At 43.6% G+C, this 24,107-nt stretch overlaps 1 protein-coding gene across 7 annotated transcripts in view; it reads left to right on the top strand.

Moving 5' to 3' along the window:
- The first annotated feature begins 12,619 nt into the window (after positions 1 to 12,619).
- CD226 (CD226 molecule) overlaps positions 12,620 to 24,107 on the top strand; it is a 434,463-nt gene continuing 422,975 nt past the window's right edge. For 4 of the 7 annotated variants that reach the window (XM_085605894.1, XM_085605895.1, XM_085605896.1 and 1 more), the window contains exons 1-2: positions 12,677 to 12,858; positions 13,190 to 13,528. In XM_085605894.1, coding sequence (XP_085462020.1) covers positions 12,813 to 12,858; positions 13,190 to 13,528 — 385 coding nt within the window. In that variant the 5' untranslated portion in view covers positions 12,677 to 12,812. Of the gene's footprint in view, positions 12,859 to 13,189; positions 13,529 to 24,107 lie in introns of all 7 variants that reach the window. The other 3 variants (XM_085605899.1, XM_085605901.1, XM_085605898.1) reach the window with 2 other exon arrangements.

Below are 24,107 nucleotides of genomic sequence, written 5' to 3'. Positions count from 1 at the left end.
GTTCGGTGGGGGGTATTACGTAGTGCATAGGTGCATGAAAGAGTGACTCACTGTTTGTATGTGTTGAAGACAGCATGTGTGCAGGACTGTATGGGTGGATGAGTGTGTGCATGGGTGTGTTAGTGAGTGAATGGCTGTCTCAATAGTGTCTTTATGAGTAACTACATATGTTTTAAACTAGTATATGTGACTATTGGTGTATATAAGTGAGTATATGTGAGAGTGAGAGATTGAAAGAGTTCCTGTATGAATAAGTATGTGTTTCTATAAGTGATTGTTTAAAAGACTAAGTATGTGTAAGTTTCTGTAGAAGTAAGTGTGGTGGTGTGTGTATAACTGTATATGCAAGTAAATGGATGTTTGATTCTTTATTAGCATGAGTGACTATGTGTGTGAGTAACTCTATGGATGAATGGCGTTGTGTAACAGGATGTATAGGTGTATGAGTACATATGATGAGTGAGTACATGTATGAGTGACTGTATAGGACTGTTGGTGAATGAGTGGATGTGTATGTGGATCTTAGAATTACTGAATAGGTTGTTGTAACTGATATTGGTATGTCCATTGTTTTGAAAATTTTAGTTTCTATTTTTGAATGTGTGTATCAAAGGTTATATTAGGGGGAGAGGAGGTCTGCCACTCTATCACAAGGATGATGTCATCAGTGATGTCATTTGAGATGTCATCAGTGATGTCATGAGTGATGTCACTGACCATGTCATGAGTGATGTAATATGTGACGTCATCAGCAGTGCATTGCGGGCGTGCGAGTTATAGTTAGCTGAACTAACTATAACGGGGGAATTTCAATGGTTTTGTACGAGTGAAAAGTCCAGCTAACTATAACGCCCCTGAAATGTATGGTTTTTTCAGTGAATTTCTAAGGTTTTTTAAATGCTAATTCCTAACTATAACGTGCCTGGAACCTATGGTTTTTTCAGTGAATATATATATATATATATATATATTATCTACTGGCGGTCGCCAGTAGATAGTTATAGTTAGGACCACGTTTCCATAGGAAATCCGCAACATTCTATTTTGAATAACTTTGGCGCCGGTCGATGAATCCTCGCGAATTTCTCAAAATAGGTGGGGCGCTACGCTCCGCTCCTACCCTGAAAGTCTCGGGGGGATTCGTCAAGCGGGGGCTGAGATAAAAGGGGGGTCCCAAAATGCGTTTTTCCCATGCATTTTTCCATAGGACCTTTAGACAGAGCTACAGCCCGAACGGCTGAACAGAATTACTAGAAATTTGGCAGAGAGGTAGTCCCTAGGTCAAGGAAGTGCCTTTTGTAGGTTTGGTGTAAATCTGTTCAGTAGATCCTGAGAAAATAGCATTTAAAAGCATATATATATGTGGGCGGAGCCTAACCACACATCTCATCCTGAGATCTGATTGGCTGTCAGCACTTCATCCAAGAAGTGTTGGCAGCCATCTTGGGACCAATATACATGATAGCACCTCATTAAAAAGCATTGCAGTTAATAGAAGGTTTTAAGACTTTAGTTACATTATAAATCATTTGTTGATGGTACCATACTCATTTTAGGAATTGTGGTATGTTCTAAGGTGATTTCACCATGTGAAAAAGCCTTCTGCTGGGATATCATGATTGAGAGAAAAATATTTTCTCATGCTTTTACCACAGAGGTTTGGAAGGTGATCTATAGGCTAAACTGAGAGCTTATTTTCTGTAAATTCACATTATCTTTCTCAGTCATGTGAGAATGAAGTCTGACATTCTCAGTAAAACATGTACATCCAACAAGGGCAGAGACTGTCAGTTGATTCCTTTGTGTTCTACTGCAGCTTCCCAGAGTGTTCCAAAGAACTACTAGAGCGCTAACAGTCCTACTTATGATAAACGTATGGCACACCTGAAGCCATCTTGCTTGGATTAAAGTGGTAACTCTTAAAACATTTAATTTAAAAAGGAACAAAATGAGGGGGTTCATTTTTCAATAAAAAGTATGATTAGTGCTGCAGAAAGAAAAATTAGGGCACATTTTGAGTGACTTCTCAAATCCTCTTCTATTTCATTAAAAAATTCTGACATGCAGACTGAAACATGCACTTTCAATACCAGCAGCAGTTTTCCCTGGTGAGCAGTAGCTTTACTACAGTGATCTAATGAGCAAAAAGAGTGCTAACATTCTGAATTTATGGCAAATGTGTGACACATCTGAATGCCTTCTTGATGGAATCAAAGTAAAAAACTGAAAGTATTTCCTACTGAGGAGACTGCAGTAAATGAGGAAATTAGGAAACTTCATAACAAATAAGTCTCCCAAGATGGCCACCAGAGACAAAAGAGCCCAAATGTAGCCCAAATATCACCCAGATGTAGCCCAAGTATAGCCCAATGACAGAATGTCCCAGAATGTTCTTAAAAACAACTAGAGCGCTTACTGTCTTCATTATGACAAAAGTATGGCACACCTGAAGCCATCTTGATTGGAATAAACTGGTAACACTTAAAACATTTAATTTAAAAAGGAACACAATGAGGAGGTTCATTTTGCCATAGAAATTATGATTAATGCTGAAGAAAGAAAATGAGGGCACATTTTGAGTGACTTCTCAAATCCTCTTCTATTTCATTAAAGAAATTCTGACATGCAGACTGAAACATGCACTTTTAATACCAGGAGCAGACTTCCATGGTGCAGTAGTTTTACTACAATGATCTAATGAGCAACTAGAGTGCTAACATTCAGAATTTATGGCAAATGTGTGACATATCTGAATACCTTCATGATGGAATCAAAGTAAAAAACTGAAAGCATTTCCTACTGAGGAGACTGCAGTACATGAGGAAATTAGGAAACTTCATAACAAATAAATCTCCCAAGATGGCCACCGGAGACAAAAGAGCCCAAATGTAGCCCAAAATCACCCAGATGTAGCCCAAATATAGCCCAATGACAGAAGTGTGCAAAACACTTATTATTTTGTGTTTTTGCAGTGTTATATAGTGCAGACTTGTCAGGTATTGGAGTGCTTTACATGAGCATTGGTTACATCACACAAGAACACATTCATTTTGGTTGTAGACATGGGGAAACTAAGTGATTTGACCAGAATCACAGAATGTCGAGCTGAAGCAGAAACTTCAACCTGGTTCCCCAGTTGCAAAGTCTGCAGTTCTGGAAGTAACACCACATCATCTCCCCTAAGTGCAACATTTAATCAAGTGGTCAACTGGATAAAAAAACATAAAGATAACAAATAATTTAAAAGTGCTTTGTCGCTATTTGAAAACTCAGAAAATATGTCCTTATTTTAGCCTTTTAGAGCACTAACCATAATTTTGATGCCAATAAGACCCTCTCATATATGTAATTTCTAAAGGAAATGCTCTAGGTATTACAGTTTTGATTACATCAAGATGATGTCAGGCGTTCCACACTTTTGTGATAAATATAGAATGTTAGCAATCTAGTTGTTCATTAGGATACTGTTGAGAGGCAGAGGCCAGGGGCACGGACTCTGAAAATTGAAGGCAGGTAGGAGGGTGCAAAGGCAACAATTTAACCACACTGAGCAGGCAGGAAGGGCCGTGGAAGCACAACAGACTATGGAGGGCAGTGGAAAGGGGGGCAGGGGCAACAAACCAACAATACAGGACTTGCAAGAGAGGCTGTTGGAGGCAAGATCTATTACGGGTCAAGGAAGCTAGGGGCGGTCCCCAGATCCCCGGGAGCCACCACAGAACTGAGCAGGAGAGTGAGTCAGGGACAAAAGGGGCACCTTAATTTGAGCCGGGGTGCCTAGGAACGCTTGCTCCAAAAATGAAGAAAACAGACATATGAGACATGGAATTGGAGGCAGAATACAATGGCAGTTTAATGAGAAGATGCAACTTCAAAGAAACCGCAGAATAGAGACATAAAGTACAAAATACAGAATCCAGATAATCATACAGCTGTCATGATATTCTCTGTATCTCAATTAATGTACTGACAGAGAGAGAGAGAAAACACATCTATAAATGCATCATGAGAAACAAGTTACACCAAGGAAAATGTTACCTAGGAACACTCATGTTTACTCTTAGAGCAAGCATTCCTGCAATTACAATACAAAATCTTTTAAATGCAAAAGTAAAGAGAACAATGGTTAAACATAACATGACATTTCATATAGGTAAAATAGAATAAGATACTTCAAGCAAAGCAGAGCAAGACATTTTAAGCAAAGGAAGACAAGAGCTCCCAGCTCTTGGGGAAAACCTGCACTGCCTGTTAACCTACATACAGACGGCGAGGTAGTCCGTCGATATCTGTGGGTGCTCCCTTTTTATATCATTTTGTGGGCTCCTTTGCACGCTACATCTACCTACGTATGCTACCCAAAAGCTTCGTCTGCAGATTTTACCAGACATTTCGTCATTTACCCACTTAATGCTGACAATGGACTGGGTGAAAAGGTCAGTCTCTCAGGCCAATCGCTTATCGTAAGTTCCATAGAGCAAGCAGAAAATAATGGGTATTGTACGGGAATTCAATATATTCATGTATAAAATCTCCTCAGTTCTTGACGCTCTGCGGTTGCCACTTCCTTAAAAGCGGGAAACCTGCCCAGGAAGCAAGTACCAGTCCAGGATGCAGCCTACTGTATGTCGACAGCTTCAGGGGGATGTTGAACTTTGATACCGAGCACGGAGCACTCGGGTAGGGTGGGGGCTACTGATTTGGAGCAGAAGGCCTCGCAGACCTGCCTTCAGACTGCTATACACTAAAATTGCAGAGCTATGGTCAATTTAACAAAGAGGCCTACATATTGAACAGAAGGGCCTACACAGGGGTTTTATACTGGCTGAGTGGTAAGGATGTCTCAGGATAATTATATAGCAACACAGGACCCGCTGGTCAATTTAATACGGCCTACAAATGCAGCTGGCAGGGCAAGGACAAGGGTCTCATACTTCAGGCGTGGACAGAACGGGCCAGGGGCCCCCTGTGATACAAAATCTACCCTCCTTCAAGCCTGTGGCAATGTAATAGACCATTGTGGGCAGAAGGAAGAGGCAATGGTAGTACAACCATACATGCCAACAGACCCGATTCAGCCAGGAAACGTCCAATGTTTTTAAGCTCAAATGGGCTTTATTTGATCTGTCTCCTGTCTACAATATCCTCTTTTTCAATGTAACTCAAAGGGGAAAATCAATACCCCAGTTTTTTTTCAAAATCTCCCTCTTACCAAGTTCAAAATGTTCGCAAGTATGGTACATTGGATCATGGAAGGAAATGGGATAGGGACATGGACTTGGATAACAGAGGACAGGAGGGACATGGAGAGGTGCACCAAACTGACCCTGCAGGGCAGGCATCAGGGTTTGCAGCAGCACAATACACCACACGGGAGTGCAGCACAACAATCCATAGAAAGCAAGAGGGAGGGGACAGGACTATGCACATGGACAACAGAGAACAGAGGGGCAAGAGGCAATGGTAGCTAGCTGACCATAATGGACAGACAGGAGAGAAAGCTGCAGCATAACAGACCATAAAGGGCAGGAGGGACGGATCAGGGGCATTACAATGGAACAGACAAGCCAGGAGGGAGGGAGTAGGGCTGGGGGCAAGGGGGCAGGGCAGGAGCAGCAAGATAGCCATGGAGGTCAGGCAGGATGGGCACTAGAAGCAAGACACACCATGAAGAGCAACAGTGAGACTGTGATGGCATACACACAGACCATGGAGGGAAGGTGGGAGGGGGTCAGGGGCAGCTAACTGACCACACAGGGAAGGTGGGAGGGGCCATGGCAGCACAGAAGACCATGCATGGCAAGTGGGAGGGTTAGTGGCAGCACAATGGCTATGATGGGCAAGAAGGAGGGTGGAGGGGCATGCACAAAGGACGATGGAGGATAGAAGGGAGGGTCAGGACCTGTGCACAGACAAGAAAGTTCAGGGGAAGGGACCTCACAACAGACCACACGGGGCAGGCAGGAGGAGCAGCTGCAGCACAACAGACCAGGGAGGGCAGAAGGATGTGGCAGTACAATGGACCATGTAGGACAGGAGGAAGAGGATAGGGGCATGGCATGTGGACAGGCAGGGTGGAGGTGACAGGGACAGGTTACAGTCATCTGACAATGCTAGGCAGGTGGGAGGGGAGTGGCAGCTCAACAGAACACTCAGAGTAGATAGGAGTGGCAGGTCCATGGGACATGGTGGGCAAAAAGGATGGAGCAGGGGCATGCACAAAGACATCGGAGGGCAGGGGGAAGGAGAATAGGGGCAGCAAGCTAAGCACAGAGTTTAAGCAGGAGGTCAATGATGGGGCATAGAATTGGGCAATGGAGGGCAGGAGGAGTGGACTGGTGCATCATACTGAGGGCAGTGGCAGCACATCAGACCATGCATGGCAGGAGGGAGGAGGCTAGTCCATGGATTCACACAACAGAGGATAGGGAGGAAGGGGATGGGGCAGCAAGCTAACTGTTCAGAGAAGGCGGGTATTAGGAACTTTATTGTTTTTAAAACATTGTGTCTGTGCGAACTACTTAAAATATGAACAAGTATGCAGCATAATCTCACTTTTATTCAGGAAGAAGAGGACGTTTGTGACTGTGACTCCGGGCTCACTTGGCAGAAACACCCCCTGACCCTCCACCCCCTATCGCAAAATGTAATGCCCGTGAAAAGGGTAGGTGAACACAGTGTTATATAGAACATAGTCCTGAGAGCACGATTGAAAATGAAAACTAGATATAGTGTATGGTATAAACTATGCACCAAAAAGTGTGATATAAGATGAACCGGGCGTGAAATATAATATGCAATACATTGTGCGCAATGACAGATTCATTGGAGAGCGCGAGATAGCACAGGCACTAGCGCGTGCTATGCGATATGCGCCTTGGAGTGTAATATGCACAGGGCAGTGTTGTGTAACCTAACTAGTCTCTAAAGTTGTAATATAAAATATGTGCTGGGGAGTGTAAGGTTGCATATGCACTGTGACAAAGATATGGATCCCAGATTGTAATATGTATGGCATAGCACTGTGCGTTATAACATAGGCATCGAGAAAGGCACGTTAGATGGGGCAATATAACCCGTGCGAAGACAAGTGTGGCATGACATATTCACGGGGTGGTGTTACAGTGCACATGGGCTAGAGAGTGTCATAGCATATGCACTAGCTAGTGGAATACAACACAGAGGTGTGTGGCACACGGCAGGCAATGGTGGGTGTAACACAGCATTGGGCTCTGTCAGGAGCGCGCTGTGACTCTCAAGTGATGTTCGTCCCCTTTCCAGAGAGTAAAATAAAAAGTATTACACATCCGGCAGTGGATGTGTGTTTTATTAACCGTGAGGGGGGTTTCTTGCATAGTTTTGGTCGAATTTTTGTCGAATCCCCTTTGAATGGCTTGGTGTGCATGTGTATTAAATGTGCCCGTCAATAGCTACCCAAGTTTGTATAAATAAACGACAAGGGTGTCTACCGGGATTAGGCACGGTAGGGCATCAGACATGTCAGAGCTTCACTAGTGGTGTAAATACATTCCACGTGGATTCATTGCATGCATAGTCGCCTTTTAATGAATATCACGCAAATCGTCATGGTGATAGGTACGTACGGTTTGTCCAGCATGTCCTAGGTGTGTCTATAAATATATATTTTTTAAAAATAATAAAAAACAGTGGCCGGCCCTGGGGATTGGGGTCAAAAAAATATAATTAGGAGACTGGCCCTGGGGGATGGGGTCATCAGGGCCAATAAATTAGAATAAGAAGGGGAACCAAACAGCCCCCCTTCTTAAAAAACTAAAATAAATAAAAGACTGGCATCGTGCAGGAGGCCATGCCCCCTCCGTGCAGCACTCTGCAAACGCGCCCCCAACAGGTATCTCCAGTATGCGCCAGGGAGCTGCGCTGCAGCCAGGTGTTCTAAGGCCAAGCCCCTTTTTACACCTCTCTGCAACGCAGCTCTGTGGCGCTTACTGGAGGTACCTAGTGGTCTAGTTTGACCCTAGGGACCCTTAGGATTCAAGGGGACTTAATCTCTCAACTTAGAACAGCCACAGGGCGCGTTTACACAGTGGTGAAGGGAGGGGACGGGGCCTGAGGTGACGTGTGCAAACACGCACTATGGCACGTTTTAAATTGGGGATATAATTTCCCTTCAATACTGAGGGCCCCTGGGGGCTAACTAGCCCACCAAGTGCTTCCAGTAAGCGCCACTGAGCTGCATTGCAGAGAGCTGGTCCAGGCCGTGCCACTTTTTACACCTCTCTGCAACGCAGCTCTGTGGCACTTACTGGAGGTACCTAGTGGGCTAGTTGGACCCCAGGGACCCTCAGGATTCAAATGAACTTAATCTCCCAACTAAAAATGGACACAGGGCGTGTTTAGACAGTGGTGAAGGGAGGGGACGGGGCCTGAGTTAACGTGTGCAAAAACGCCCTGTGGCCTGTTTTAAGAGGTAGTTTTAATCCCCATGCCCTCTTATATACTAGGGGCTTACAGAGGAGGTCATGCTAATCACAGGGGGACCCCAACGCATAATGTTCCCTAGTGTATGTAGGTGTTTTCACTGTATTCTAAGTGTCTTTTAACATAGCACTGGCTCTAGGACTGGTTAGTCAGGCTCAGTTACCACCAGTATCCGTCTGAAAAAGTTGAGGGTACAGGATGATTTTGCAACAAGGCTTCTCTCTGCTCTTCTTTTTGTTCTTTCTGCACGTTATCCTTCTTCCTGCACTTATCTTCGTATTTGAGGACTTCTGTTGCTTCTTTCTGCACTTCTTTTGTTTCTTTCTGTGCATTTTTTCTTCTTTCTTCACATGTCCTATCTCTGAAGGCATAGTTAGAAATTAGCATTTAAAAAACCTTTGAAATTCACAGAAAAAACCATAGGTTTCAGGCACGTTATAGTTAGGAATTAGCATTTAAAAAACCTCAGAAATTCACTGAAAAAACCATAGGTTTCAGGGGTGTTATAGTTAGCTGGACTTTTCACTTGTACAAAACCATTGAAATTCCCCCGTTATAGTTAGTTCAGCTAACTATAACTCGGGCGCCCGCAATGCACTGCTGATGACGTCACATATTACATCACTCATGACATGGTCAGTGACATCACTCATGACATCACTGATGACATCTCAAATGACATCACTGATGACATCACTGATGACATCATCCTTGTGATAGAGTGGCAGACCTCCTCTCACCCTAATATAACCTTTGATACACACATTCAAAAATAGAGACTAAAATTTTCAAAACAATGGACATACCAATACCAGTTACAACAACCTCTTCAGTAATTCTAAGATCCACATACACATCCACTCATTCACCAACAGTCCTATACAGTCACTCATACATGTACTCACTCATCATATGTACTCATACACCTATACATCCTGTTACAGAATGCCACTCATCCATAGAGTTACTCACACACATAGTCACTCATGCTAATAAAGAATCAAACATACATTTACTTGCATATACAGTTATACACACACCACCATACTTACTTCTACGGAAACTTACACATACTTAGTCTTTTAAACAATCACTTATAGAAACACATACTTATTCATACAGGAACTCTTTCAATCTCTCACTCTCACATATACTCACATATATACACCAATAGTCACATATACTAGTTTAAAACATATGTAGTTACTCATAAAGACACTACTGAGACAGTCATTCACTCACTAACACACCCATACACACACTCATCCACCCATACAGTCCTGCACACATGCTGTGTTCAACACATACAAACAGTGAGTCACTCATTCATGCACCTATGCACTACGTAATACCCCCCACCGAACCATGCAGACACTCAGACTGATACTCAAAAAACCAACTAATAACCTATATAGACACCCATGTAGCTACTCACCAACCCATGCAGCCACTTATACACAAAGTGAGAGACTGATACAGATATTTACATATTTAAACATTACTCACTAAGCCATGTATTCACTATGATACACTTAATCAGTCAGTTACACAATCAATTTTTCAAAAACAAATCATCCATTTAGACACTTATATACCCATTTATTCTTCCATCGACCTTGAGATATACATATATAAAACATATTTAATTTTCAGAAAAACACACATTCACTGGATGGGCTTGTTTTAAAAGATTACCTTGTGGATGGCACAATAGGTGCTGCAGTTCCCACATGGCATTTGATTTCCAACCCCGGGTGCATTTTCTACTGTGTGGAAATTTAGCTTGCAAACTGAACATTATCTGCGCCATCTTGTCTCTCCCCAGCGTGACACACAGGAAAGCGCACGGCAGCCATTTTAGGCACCCTGGTCTCTCCCTGCTTAATGCCGATCGCCAGCGCGTCCCCCTGGCGCTGCAAGCATCCCCCGCGCGCCGGCCACCCCCGCTCTCTCATACACGGGCCATAAACCCTCTCCTTCTGCGCGACCCTGCCATGGAACCACATCCCACGCCTGACCGACATCCCATACATGGTCATGCATCTCTTTGATAACCCCCTTCCTCTGCGCCCCATTGTCCGAACCGATCCCAGGCCATCACCTAGCCCTGCGGATGCAGTTTATTGCCCCTACTGTAAGGGAAACACCCCACATCAAAGGGATTACAGTAGATCAAAGCCCCTACCCCCTGAGACCAGGCCGGTCGCACACACCCCCGGGAATTGGCGGAATGTCCAGCTGTGTGATAGCCATCTCCTACTGTGGATGGGGTGGGGACTTCCACTGTAGATATGTGTGGGAACGAGCTTGAAGTGGGGATTCCGAGGATGTTCTTTCATGTTCCAAGACAATCTCAAGAATGTGCCATGTATGATAACTCTGCAATAAAGTCATAAACCTGTGTATAAGAGGCCAGGCCTCAGAGATGCAGTTAGAGCACCTCGTGAAGATACCTTGCTGTCTGATCTGATGTGTTCTGCTCCGACGGAATAAAACTTTTGTTTCCTGCCTTCCAGTCTCCGGCGCCTGCCTCTTTATTGGTTTAACATCGAATGGTATAAGAGGCGATTACCGCCGGGCAATACTTGAAGGGTTATTGACTGAAATTGCCGCTACCGTTTAACAACTGCATATGTAAGGGATTTATGAGCAAGTCAAATATGTGAATCTGGTGTAAGCCAATTTAGCCATGTTCAAAGGGACAGAGCACACACCCTGGTGTCTGGACAGAAGTGCCCTAGCGGCAGAGTTCGTAAACCTGCAAAAATAGGATCCAGAAAAAGGCAAAAAATGTGGCGAGGTACATCAAACACACAAAAGATGATGGGAGGATGGATTGCAATTTTTTTAACCACTGGCACAGCCTGGGGTAGCAGTCTAACCCACCATGCCACCTCATTTTGGACACAACCAGTGGTTAATTTGTAAAAGAAAGAAGTGCTGGGGCTCTCGTCAGGAGGCAGCTTCGACCAGCCCATTTCTCCTGTTAGCGCTGCCTAACACAGAGCCAACAAACCCTACAAGTGGGGAGGAGATGTGGTGTAATGGCCAGGGCTGATGACTTTGAGGCTGAAGAACCAAGTTAGAGTCTCTGCGTAAGCTCAACATCCTGTGATTCGGGGCAAATCCCTTAATGTCCTTGTGCCTCCCAAAAATGAATGTGTCCTTAATTGGTGCTCAAGTGCCGGTGTTGATCATTAAGTGCTGGTGCTGAGCACCGGAAACCACAGTCTCAAATTAAGCACTGGACCCGGCCATATGCAAGTGAGGCTTGACTCTTCTCCAATAGGAACACTACAGTCCGAACTGTCACGCCAGGTCCTCCCTGAACTGGAACACAAGCAACCCAAGACCGGCGACACCCTCTTATGTCTGATTCTATTTCCTCCTGACTCACTGTTACTCCTTGGTCCCAGTCTCATACCTCCTTCTTGTGCATTTACCTAGCTGAGCGCTATCATGCTACCTCCCTCTTGACTACCTCTTCCTGCTTTTACTTCGAATGTTGCTTTTATCCCTTCAGTTTCTCTCAATTACTTTCTTTCCTAAATCTCCTCTGCGCCTCTACCTCTTCCATCCCAAATTGACTCCCTCGTGAGTTTTCAATGGACTGTTGCCTTATATGTGTTTTCTGAAATTTTTATTTATCTTATACCTCTCTTTTAGATACTTAACCACATTTTGTTTATGTTGAACTTTTTTGTGTGGTCGTTTTACTTTATTTTGTACCTTTCACCTCGTGCCTTTGTAAAATGCTCTCATCCCTTGGGTCCATCGTTGTGCCACATAAAATTACACAAATATATAAACAGCTCTATAGACGGCGTTCAATGAAAGTATAAAACAGAGGCAATGCATTCTATTTATGCAGCGGTGTAAACTACTTTTCGTAATCTGATTCCAAAATTGGGCACTTTGGTGCCTGGCTCTATTGGTTGTTTTTTGAAGTTAACTGTGCCCACGGCTTATCAGTGGTTAGTTAATACATTTAAAAAGAGTGGCCCTCAAATGAACCTCGGTTGATCGAAATTATGGATTTTCATTATTACTAGCATTACGATATTTTTTTGCTTGAACTCCCTTTTTTGACGCCTCTGGACATTTGTAATCTCTCCTAGGCAAGCTTGTTTCCAGCACAGTGCAAAAACCGCCATTTCCTGGTTGAATCGCGGTGGCCGGTATGAGAAGCCATAGGCAGACGGTGAGTGGGCTGAGTAAAATGAGTGACAGAACGAGAACTCGAACATCTGCTCGAACAGAAAGTAGCTCTTCGTATAGGCAGGAAACAGGCCTCTAAACAAGTGCGACACATTTGTGCCTTGCCAACAAAGAGCTGCCCGACTCCTTCAAAGATGGATTCCCTGGCTATTCTTTTTACAGTCTTCCACCTGTACAACGGTAAGCTTTTGTTTATGAATTTCTTCTGAGTGCCTCGTCTTTTCTTGCAACAGATGTCGTACCTCTGTGTACCTATTTGCCTTCTATTGAAAGACTTTACAATTACTTCAGAAACAAATGGCATATGGGGTTTTAGAGCTACGATGAAACTTTATTTGTTGTTTGCCTTTTTGCTGACGCCGTTTCAACGGTTCAGCTTGTGACACACAATACTTTTGATTTGCAGAAAAAAATACAGGTGGCATGGGTTGGAAGAGAAGAAACAGACAGATTAATATTTGATAAAAAATGTTTTTCAGAGCCTTCTTATAAGTATTTGTGTATCTTTCAGGCGCAGTTGAAGGGGCTGTCGTGGATGAAACCGTAAAACGCACCGAGAGGATGACTCTGAACTGCACCTTCCGGGGGACCTCAACAATAACGCACGTAATCTGGGCTAAAAATAATGGCTCGGCCAAAGAGTCCATCGCTGTTTTCAACACAGACCATGGCACACACGTGCCTGAAACTTACAAAGACAGAATTGGCTTCGCAAAAACAGGCAAAGGCTCCAAGGACATGTCCCTACTGTTCAGTGAGACTTTGTCGTCGGATTTAGGAATTTACACTTGCTCAGTCCACGTTTTTCCGGAAGGAATTTGGAAAAAAACGATACAGGTTATACAAGCAGGTACTGTACATACTCTGATATTTGTGTTTACTAGTTGTAGGTGGAGTTTTCCCCTAAGAAATTCAATTCCATTCAATCCAAATATGTTGAAACAACGTAGTTATGAAACAGGATGCTTGTTTCCGGTCCAGGGAGAATATGGCTTGGCAGTTCGGGCTGGACTGTTCCCATGAGGCACAGGGTCAAGACTGATTTGCATATGTCTGGGTCTGAACTGGGGTGGCGAGGTGAGCTAAAGAACTATGGGGCATAGCATCAAGGTGCGGCGATGATATTATCGCCGCTTTAGCGCCCGTTTTCGGACGAAAAGCAGCAATAATATTATTGCATTATTTACAAGGACACGCTGGCGCGTGTTTCCTTGATTCTGCTCCCGTTTTGTGAACGCCTCGCTTTGCATCTCTAATGAGATGCAAAGTAGGCATTCCCTGGGAAAACAGATGGGAAATTATCGCTAACTGTCCTTCGACCGTATTTACAATACGGCCCAGGACATCCTTAGCGATATTTAAAGACGCTCTAACAACGGTTATCGCCGTTATTGTACGTCTGCTTTTTTCCTGACTAAAATATATTTTAGATGGGAGGTGGATTGAGTGGCTAAATCCACTTCTCCCTATTATCAAGTATTCCTCTATCGCTGCAGGATTATCGCTGGATTCCCAGCGATAATCCTGCATTTAGTGGCCATCGCCGGATTTCACATCGCCATGGAGATAAGCATTGTAAATTACACAATATCTTGGCGATCTGATCCGGCGATAGCCGGTGTTAGGCAAATCCTCGCTAAGCCCGCCCAGCGCTATTTAACGCTGTTCTTTGATAATATGCCCCAAGGTGGATTCAACTCAGATCTGTCACTGGGGGTGAGTTTTTGAAAAGTTTCAGAGCTCCATCCATCATCTCCTTGTGTTTGCTTTACAATGTAATTATGTGTCAGAAAGTCCTACCACCCTGGAAGAGAGATTGCCTGGTCATCCTTGCTTATTTTATGTCATTTTTATGGGACTTTATTGCATTTAATGAAAGAGGGCCATGTTCTCGTGTTGCAACATTATTATCACATTAGTAGGTACAGGGGCACAATTACACTAAAGCTTCGGGGAGATGGGGGTCTAATGCTTCGAACAATGGGACGGAGCCAATGTTCAGAACCTGGGTCAGAATATATTTTTTGAGGCTCCATTCACTGTTGTATGCCGCATAATATGGGGAACATTTTTCTGGAGAATATGTAGCCATTGATACATTTTAAAGCATGCTGTGTAAAAATAAATAAATAAGCCCCAATTTAATATCTTTAGTGAGTTTTTTGAGGGTTCTAAATCAAGGAATTTTAGCAGAATGAATGGTGAATGCAACATTTATTACACATTGGGTCAGTAGACCGAGTAGGACGTGGGATTTCAGGAACAATAAGCGGCAAAATAGCGCATTCCAAAATGCCCCGGTTAATTTGAATAGATCTCAACCTTTTGGGACTTAAAAAATACAAAATATTTAGGCATACTTCCACAAAGGAACATTTTCAAAATTAGCAGCAACTGGAGCAGTTTAAACACATTTGTATTGTCATTGTTCTGTTTATAGTGAATTTCTCAGCACACACTAGATTTTTGTAAGGATACAAGCTTATTAGAAGCGACAACTCTTGCTGTCCATTGGAAGGACGCCACAAGCCCAGGGATGTTACACACAAGTTGTTGAAGCTATATTCAGCAGTACTGCATGGTAACCCTGAGTTCCAGCTCCCATCATATATTCATCGTTTTGAAACACTTGACTAATGCCACAGCCTGAAATGGAAGTCTCATTTTGAAAGATTTTTCTGTTACCAACACATGAAGCAGAGAATCTGAGCATAAAGTGTGATTATCTATGGTGCCTCTAACTACACAATTTAGAGTTAACCAGGGTATCAATGGGTAAAATGTGTTAGGCCATTTGCAAACACTATATACTGCTAATTTTAGGTGTTAATCAGTACATCGGTAGGATCAGAAATTAAACTTAGTTCAAAAGTCCTTTGCTTCACACTTCTATGCTCGAGCTGGACTGCGAGCAGTCAATAGGAGGCTGGTTAACCGAGGGTTGGTTGAGGGGTGAACCCTGAATTGCCATTTGTGGTGAAAAGGTGGTTGATGCCACTTCCACTTTAGTATTCTCATGTAAAGTTCATGGCAGCACAGAACTAATTCCCAAGTTATTATCATCAGAAGAGTATTGAATAATAATTTGTTTTTGAAATTTGCTGCAACAGAAAAAATGCTACAGCTTAAAAACGTAAGGGCCTGATTCACAGAACTAACTTAAGACAAAATCCTAAACTTACTACCATTTTGGTATTCAAAGAAGGCACTTACTCATTTCGGTATTCACAGAAGTTAGGAGTCCTAACTTTAGGACTCATAAATGCCTTCTGTGAATACCGAAAGTCTTAAAGTTAGGATTTTTCTCAGTTTAGGAGTAGTAAAGTTAGGAGTCCTAACTTTAGGACTCCTAAACTGAGAAAAATCCTAACTTTAAGACTTTCGGTATTCACAGAAGGCATTTAGGAGTCCTAAAGTTAGGACTCCTAACTTTAGGACTCCTAAACTGAGACTGTAGGCCCATAGGAGATTTGGATAGCAGAAAAGTGTCATTTGCAAACAGCTGGTCTGGGACCTTCACCCTGGTAAGAGATGGAGCATGATCCTCACACTTCTCCAGATGCGAGACTAAGCTATTAATGTAAAGGAGGAAGAGGGTTGGGGCTAGCACGCACCCCTCCCTCATCCCCCAATCTACAGGTATAGAATCAGTCAGCTCACCCTTGGGTCCACATCAGACCTGTGCAAAAGTATTGGTATGTAGCTTGAAGCCAACTTCTAAAAGATAGGCAGGCACCCCCATCTACGCCATAGTTCTCCATAGTGACTTTCTTGGGACTAGATCAAAGGCAGATCGGAGATCTACAAAAATTATGTACAGTCGACCTCCCCTCAAAGACACATCTTTCAATATAATAGCTGTAGTTGAAACACCTGGTCTATGGTGCTAATACCTTCTCTGAATCCAGCCTGCAGTGGAGTCAAGACCTCTGTGTCCACCATTCACTCACTTAGTCTATCCAGGATGAAACGGGAGAACAATTTTTGGACACTATCGATAAGGCTTATAGTTCTGTAATTGGCAGGGTATGATCTGCAACCTTTTTTGAAAATTGTGGATGATCTCTGCCTCAGCCTACGTTGAGGGTATGGGAGCTCCGGACAGCAGGGCTTTAAAATGGGCACCATATAGCTTTAAACATTTTAAACAGGTCACCAGGCACTTTGTCCAAGCCTGGTGCCTTGTTGGGTGTAATCAAGTCCAGGTCATTAGAAACTTCTACCTCTGTTATGCTGGGGATATCTAAGTGTAGTAGATCAATAACAAGGCTAGTGGCCACAGCACCAACAAGATTGACACTGTTCCTCATAACCTTTAAATTGTCAGCTGTAGCCTCGGATTCTACTACTCCTGCAGCTGAGTTATGGAGGCTACCTGACAGATTTTGAGTGGAGGCACCCTGAATTTTGACTCGAACATACAAATTGGAAAAATACTCGAGCCAAGCACTCACCGTAATTTTGTTGTCAAGTGGAGCCTGTATGCCAGGGTCACCCCCTGCAACTAAAGGCAAAAAGATACAGAAATCTTTCCTTTAAATGGCATCTAACATCATAGACCATTTGTCACACTCTCACTCTCTTTTAGCTTTTAGTATGGTGGTTTTATAATGTAACCTGACTGCCCATATGACATCTCTATATCCTACTCTTATGGACCTTGGCAAGGCACGCATGGCTTCCCGGCAAGGCTTAGTATACCATGAGGCATCCTTTTTTTCTTTTCTTTGCCCCCTTGTGTCCTTTGTAAGTAGTGTCCCAAGCAAGGTGAATATAGAATTATGCATTGCATGTAAATTCTGCAACGGGTCTAGGTTATTACAGTCCGCAATCATACTTGTCGCAGACTCCAGCCCTACAGTTTCAACCTCTAGCACCTTCTTGAGAGTTTCTTCGGACTCAGCCACCAAACACCGCTTGAGCCTCCACCGGTTATTGGTGGGCACTAATCTTCTATCTAGGGTCCTGTTTGGTGCTGCAGGGAGGGAATCACCCAGGGCTACCAGTGATAGGTTCAGAGCATTATGATCGTTATCCTGCCTTTGAATTACCCCCATATTTACCAAGGCTGGCCACAGTCTTATGTCCGGGAGAATATAATTGATATGGTTGGAGTGGTGCAGATGATTATACGTAACTCTCCCAATCCTATCTGATTCGGATCTTCCATTGCATGCCCGAAGGCCATTTCTGAGAGTAAATTCATTCAGTTGCAATACTGCAGGAGACCACCACTATGCAAGGAGGGAGTGTAATTTCCAGAATACCTTAAACTTGGTCTTCTTCATTACAGAGGTCTTCTTGCGGGACTGCCAAAGGTTTTTATCTACAAATAAGATCCCCCACAACTATTATAATATAATTTGTCTGCTGGTCAATTAAATGGCAAGCCAGCAGATCAATTAACTGGGATTCATCTCCACTACTGCCGGTCCTACAATAAACATATAAATAGTACACTTGACCAGAAGGGAATGATAAAACATCAAAGGAACAACCTGAGACTTACAATATAGTCCTGACTCATACTGAAAGACCCCCTGATGGTCTACTCTTCCCTGAGGTGGTAGCAGGCACAGAAAAATTCACATACTCTGCACAGAATTGCAGGCTCAGTGCCAATGTTTCCCAGAAAGCACAAATATCAAATGTGTCTAATACAAACACCCCATATGGGACAAGAGAGCTTTGTCCAGGAAACTAAGAGCGTAATGCTGCGATATGGGAGAGAAGAAACACTTGGTTCAACATGGTCCGATGCATTCAGCTAGGTTATGGTTATGCCTAGATGGCAATGGATACAAGCCAGAAGACGCATGCACCGAGCCGGGAAGAGTTGTCAGCAAAGAATTAGCACCAACTAATGGCCAGCAACTATCAACCTTAACCTCCCTCCCCACCCTGTCAGGCTCAATAACTAAAAGAGTGCTGTAACTATTGGCTGAGACTAAGAGTCAATCTGGTTCATCCACATTGGTAAAGAGAGCAGATCTGTTGGAAGTCGGGACCATGAGTGTTTTTCCACTGTTGACCCTTAGAGATGGGGCACCTGAATTTCGCTACTCCTCCAACTGGGAAGGCTGATAAACAAAATACAAAGGGAGACCAATTTAATACTATCTTTCTTCAAGGGAGTATCTCTCGTATCAACTTAAAACTTCTCTTGGTCTTTGTCACTTTCTCTAGGTCTCTATTTTTATGATTCCTGCAGTCTCTCTGTTTCTCTCTCTCTCCCAATCTCTCTTTCTGTGCCTCTTTCTCCAGATTTCTCTGTTATGTAACCCACGTTGGCCTATGCAATGCGACGGTAAGGAAAACAAGAGTCATTTAGGAGACTTTGACCATGTACATGAATTTCTACTGCCCTTTTATCTATCACCCCCCAAGCAGTCCTGTATTCTATGCCACAAAGTGCATCACCCCCTTATCATTAAGCAGCAAGCCCATCCTCATCTTTCTGAGTCCCTTCTCTGCTCACCAGCCTCCAACCACGTAGCACTTCTCTCCCCTGATGCATCTCCCCTTAGTGTTTAGCCTTTTCCATAATTCCTTCTTCAGATCTACCACATAGAGTATCCCCCTTCTTCTCTGCTTAACCTTGCTCATCCTTTTGCTGTCCACATCCTTTACCCTGACATCACATTAATATCTACCACCACAGTCCCTTATACTAGTGTCTCTTCTGACCATCCTCCACACTTATTCTCCTCTGTAAAGTGTTTTGCTGTCTTTGTCAATCTCCCATCTGCCTTCTCCCCAGTACTCAACCGCACTGCCGTGCCAGGTCTGCTACAAAAACCTTGTAAAGGGGATCTCTCAGGTGAGCTAGTAGGTCACCATGTTCCCTGCCGCCAGTCTATTTACAGCTTTATGGGATTTTGGCTGGTGGAACCCATGAGCCAAACACGGTCAATGCCTAGCTACCTCTTTGGTAATAATGGTCCAAAAGCATGTGATTTAGAATGTTTTTAAAGTGGCCCAGGGCAGGCATTTTGATGCATTGGTTTTCAAATGTTTTTATGTCAAACCACCATTGAGATAAAATAAAAATAAAAATGGTACTCCTATCTCCCTCATGATGTAAGCTGCTAAATGTTTAACAGTGAACAGTGAATAATGAAGAGGTTTCACATTAGAAGTTTAGGGCACTTAACTGGACTAAAATAAACATAGGAGAACAAACATTATATTGTCTGGTACATTACCCTACTCTGTTCTTCAAACATGTTATGTTACTTCAAAGGCAACAACAGAAACACAACCTTGACACACACACACACACATACATGTCTTACCATCCTTCACGCACACACACACTCTCTCTCTCTCTCTTGCTCTCTCTCTCTCTCTCTCTCTCTTTCTCTCTCTCTCTCTCTCTCTCTCTCTCTCTCTAAACTCCCAGAGCATAGGTAGCAAATGTGCCTGCTTTCTTCCCATAGAAAGCAAGTACATAATTGGAGACAGCATTACACACTTACCTCACAGACAGAAATTGTTTAGCCTATGCAGCCGGGAGCCAAGCCTGGGTGTCACCCTGTCCCCAACAGTGCATGCAGGCTGGTGTGAGGTGAATGGTTAACTAGGGGGTGCGCTTCCTGGCACTGAAGTGTGTGAGTCTGGATGTAGAGTAAGTACAGAAGTATGCTTCGAAGTCCCCGCATTATATGCACAAAGGAGGGCCAGGTAGAAGCCACCCCAGATTTTTGAGTCAGTGACCTACTCACACCTCTGTCATCCGTAAGAACTCACCGGTCTATCCTCACCGGTCTTCCATCACTGCTGATCTGCAAGCCATCCAGTCCATTAAACCTTCTCTCCCTTAGGAGACCTTCAGGCAGCTGTTAACTGAGCTCCAAGTCTATCATCACAAATTGCTTGCTGGCTTTCAAGCACCATGAGTTGCCTCTTGCATTACTTTGTCACCCAACTCTCACATACCATAGTTCACAACCACGGTCAGAGACCCACTGCTGGTCATGAGACACCCTGAGCCAGACCATGGACCAACAAATTAACAACCAAAACCTTCAGCTGGCATTCAAACTTCACAGGCCCTATATCACCTTCATGTCACATTCAGGCTGACTCTATCAGTGCGCAGACACCCTTTTTGGAGTTCAATGTATCATAGTTCCCTGTACTCAGTTTCCACCATTCTACTGACACCCTCAATCTGCTACATGCACACTATTTATCAGCCTTGCCCTCAAAAGACTCTTACCTAGCTTCTTCCTCCATTTCCTTCTGTTCTTTTTTCCTATTGGTGTCTTGTTTTTCTACTTATCTTTCTCTCCTCGGCCCTGGCATTTTCACCACTCTCCTCTTTCCTTCTATCTTTTACACACATTCTGATTTCTTCTTTTAATGTATTTACAATATCACTTTATCCAAGCAGGCAGTACATTAGTAATTAATGCCAAAATGATGGATAAAAAGTATGCATAAAGCCATAGGGAAACATACAATGACTACAATAAACCAGTTTACTATAAATAGAAATGAATCAGTTGGAAATAATCAATTTACAAGGAGTGTGTCTCTATCTCTACTCCTCAAAGGGCAGGGTAGGAGGCAAATCCCAGCAGAAGAAAACAAAGAAAGACTGTCTGATGGTACTTAGACAATGTGGTAAATACAGTCAGGGCGTGAAGGTTGTAAAACTCAAGGAAATCAGCACAGTGAGAGTTAAAACACCCAGGCAATAGATGAAATCAGCACAAGTTTCTCACTGTTTGTGAGGAGTGGAATGGATGCTAAACATGTAAAAGTTGGGATGTCACCGCATTTCCAAAAGCACCAGCCTGGCCAGGATTCAAACTACAGTGAGATTCATAGAACCTTTTCTTCATTTAACAAATATGTATGGTTGTGTTCTACATATTGCTTGCTAAAGCAGATTTTTCAGAAAACAAAAAAGTGATGGGTGGAATGCTTTAATTGTATCAATCGCTCGTAATTACCTGGGACCATATTTCAGCCATTGTTATTTCCTACCATCCCTTCTCCGACAGGAATGAGAAATATGCAATTCCGCTTTGGTCCTGCTGAAATAGGAATAGTCTAGCCCAAACTACCTGACCAGGAACCCTATGAATGGTAACACAAGTAACTCTATTCCAATTTTTGGCCTATTTAGGCATAGTCAGGAGGGAGTAGCTTGAGTGTTAAAGCACAGTGACCACAGGACCTAGGAATTGGCACAACTGTCAATCGTTGGGCATCGCACTGGAGAAAGGAAAAAATGGAATTGGGATAGAATGCTTCAGTTAATCTCAGCCATGTGTAATTATTCAAAGCCACATTCTAGCCTTCGGCTCGGGCCTTTAATGCTGGAGCTGGACTTTAATAGCTGGTAGAGCCTGCCACAGCGGGCTCTAAGGCTATATTATAGCCTTTTAGCCTCCTGCAGAGAGCCATACCAGTTGTTAAAGGCCCTGAACACAGGTTATAGGCCTGAGCGGCAGAGGGCCTTCAACATCAGGTATAGCTTGAGGCTTAAGGGATATAAGGCAATTCGAAAATTCCACCCACTAAGGGTAGAATGTTCTCAATTAAAAATGGAGAAACATGAAGACAAACATTGGAATGTTGGAACTCTAGGCTTATACCAGATGTTATAAACCAAGAGCTACTCCATTATCTTCAATGGAGCTCTCAACATTCCAATGTTCTAAAAAGCCTTATAGCCCACCAGAGCAGGCTGTACCGGCCATTAAAGGCCTGCTCCAGCATTAAAGGCCCAAGCCGAAGGCGAGGGCTTTAACAAGGTAGCGGGCCTTTAATGGCTGGTGGAGCCCAGCTATGGAGGGCTATAATACTATTAGATCATTCCACCACTAGAGGTCAGAATGTTCTAACAAAGAAAACAAAGGCCTCAGTGAGTACGAAATCCCCTTGGGCTCCATGAGGCCTTTGTTCACAGCAACGCCTGTCAACGACAAACATTGAAAGGTTGTAGCTCCGGGCTTTTTCCAGCCATTAGAAGCGAAGAGCACTCCATTGTCTTCAATGGAGCTCCCAACCTTCTAATGTTCTAATACAGCCTTAGAGTCCGCAGTAGCGGCTCTACGGACCATTAAAGGCCAAATCCACCGTTAAAGGCCTGACCCGAAGGCGATGGCCTTTAACAAGCGAGCGGGCCCTTAACGGTTGGTAGAGCCTACTCCAGAGGGCTCTAAGGCTATTAGGACATTCAGCCCCAGAGGGCAGAATGTTCTAATTTGTAAAACAAAGGCCTTGCGGAGCCCGAGGGAATTGAAATCCTTTGGAATGTTGGAGCTTCGAGCTTCTTCTGGACATTAGAAGCCCGGAGCACGCCATTGTTTTCAATAGACCTCCCAACATTCTAATGTTCTAACATACTTTAATACAATAGGATCATTTTATAGATTTTTTTCGAAGGCACAATCCTTTTGGCAAAACATTGTCTATCTTTTAACTGCCATTTGATGGATACTTATTCTAGCTCTTTGGTTGGGGTAAAGGTGTTTGTGGGCATCCCTGCTGTTTTTTTGTAGGTCTGTGTGGGATGCGATAATTGCATCATTGACTCATTTCACCTGTTCACATTAAATAGCAGAGTCACAAATCTTTATTATGAATATGAAACAATTGTGTTAAATAATGAGAACTTGGATTAGTGTTTGCTGAGAAAGGAAGGCAGAGGTGGTTGTGGAAAGTAATAAAGACTCTCAGAGGACTGCCTGGGCTGCAACTGTCCTTGCAAGAATGCTGTTGTTGTGTCTGAAGGTCAAGCCAGCAGCCTCATCCCAGCCCAAGGAACCTGAGTGGTTTGAGGGTGAGGGGGTAAAGCCCTCTGAGCTCAACGGTAGTTGTGCACCTGAATATGTAACAATATACGGGACGTAGGCCAGGCCACCGTGAATCACTCAAAGTTTATGGAAAAATGTGGGTATGTATGGCCTGCTGGACTTTTAACACTGCCATGAAGAGTCCAGTCTACCATGTATCACACACAATGTAAAACAATCCTATGTCTGTGAAAAGGCACATAAATTCCAACACAATGTTTTGTGTTCCTGGGACTTCATATTTTACCTGGAAAACCTGTTAACGGTTGCGGGCCTCATGGCGAGGATTTTACCACAGCCTAAAGGAAAATTGCTATTAAAGACTGAGATATAGAATTGGAAGCCAGATATGAGCACTCATGGCCCGTGCAGGTAAGAGCGGTCAGGTGGTGGGGCTGGGTGGAAGGGGATTTTGACAGACGATGAAGAGGGAAAATTCATTATTTATTTCATTTTCCTTCGTGGTCATCAGTAGAATCCCCCCCAACCCGGCCCCACCTTCCCACTGCTCTTACCTGCGCAGGATGTGGATCAATACAAGATCAGGTTTACAAAAAAGGGTTCTCACCAGATTGCTTTTTTACCCTACCAATATACTCTTGATTTTGTTATCACTAG

The sequence above is a fragment of the Triturus cristatus genome, chromosome 5_1 (genome assembly GCF_964204655.1).
Source record: "Triturus cristatus chromosome 5_1, aTriCri1.1, whole genome shotgun sequence".
Lineage (NCBI taxonomy): Eukaryota > Metazoa > Chordata > Amphibia > Caudata > Salamandridae > Triturus > Triturus cristatus.
The sequence above is the reverse complement of the archived record's forward strand: the minus strand, read 5'-3'. Positions and strand labels throughout refer to the sequence as shown.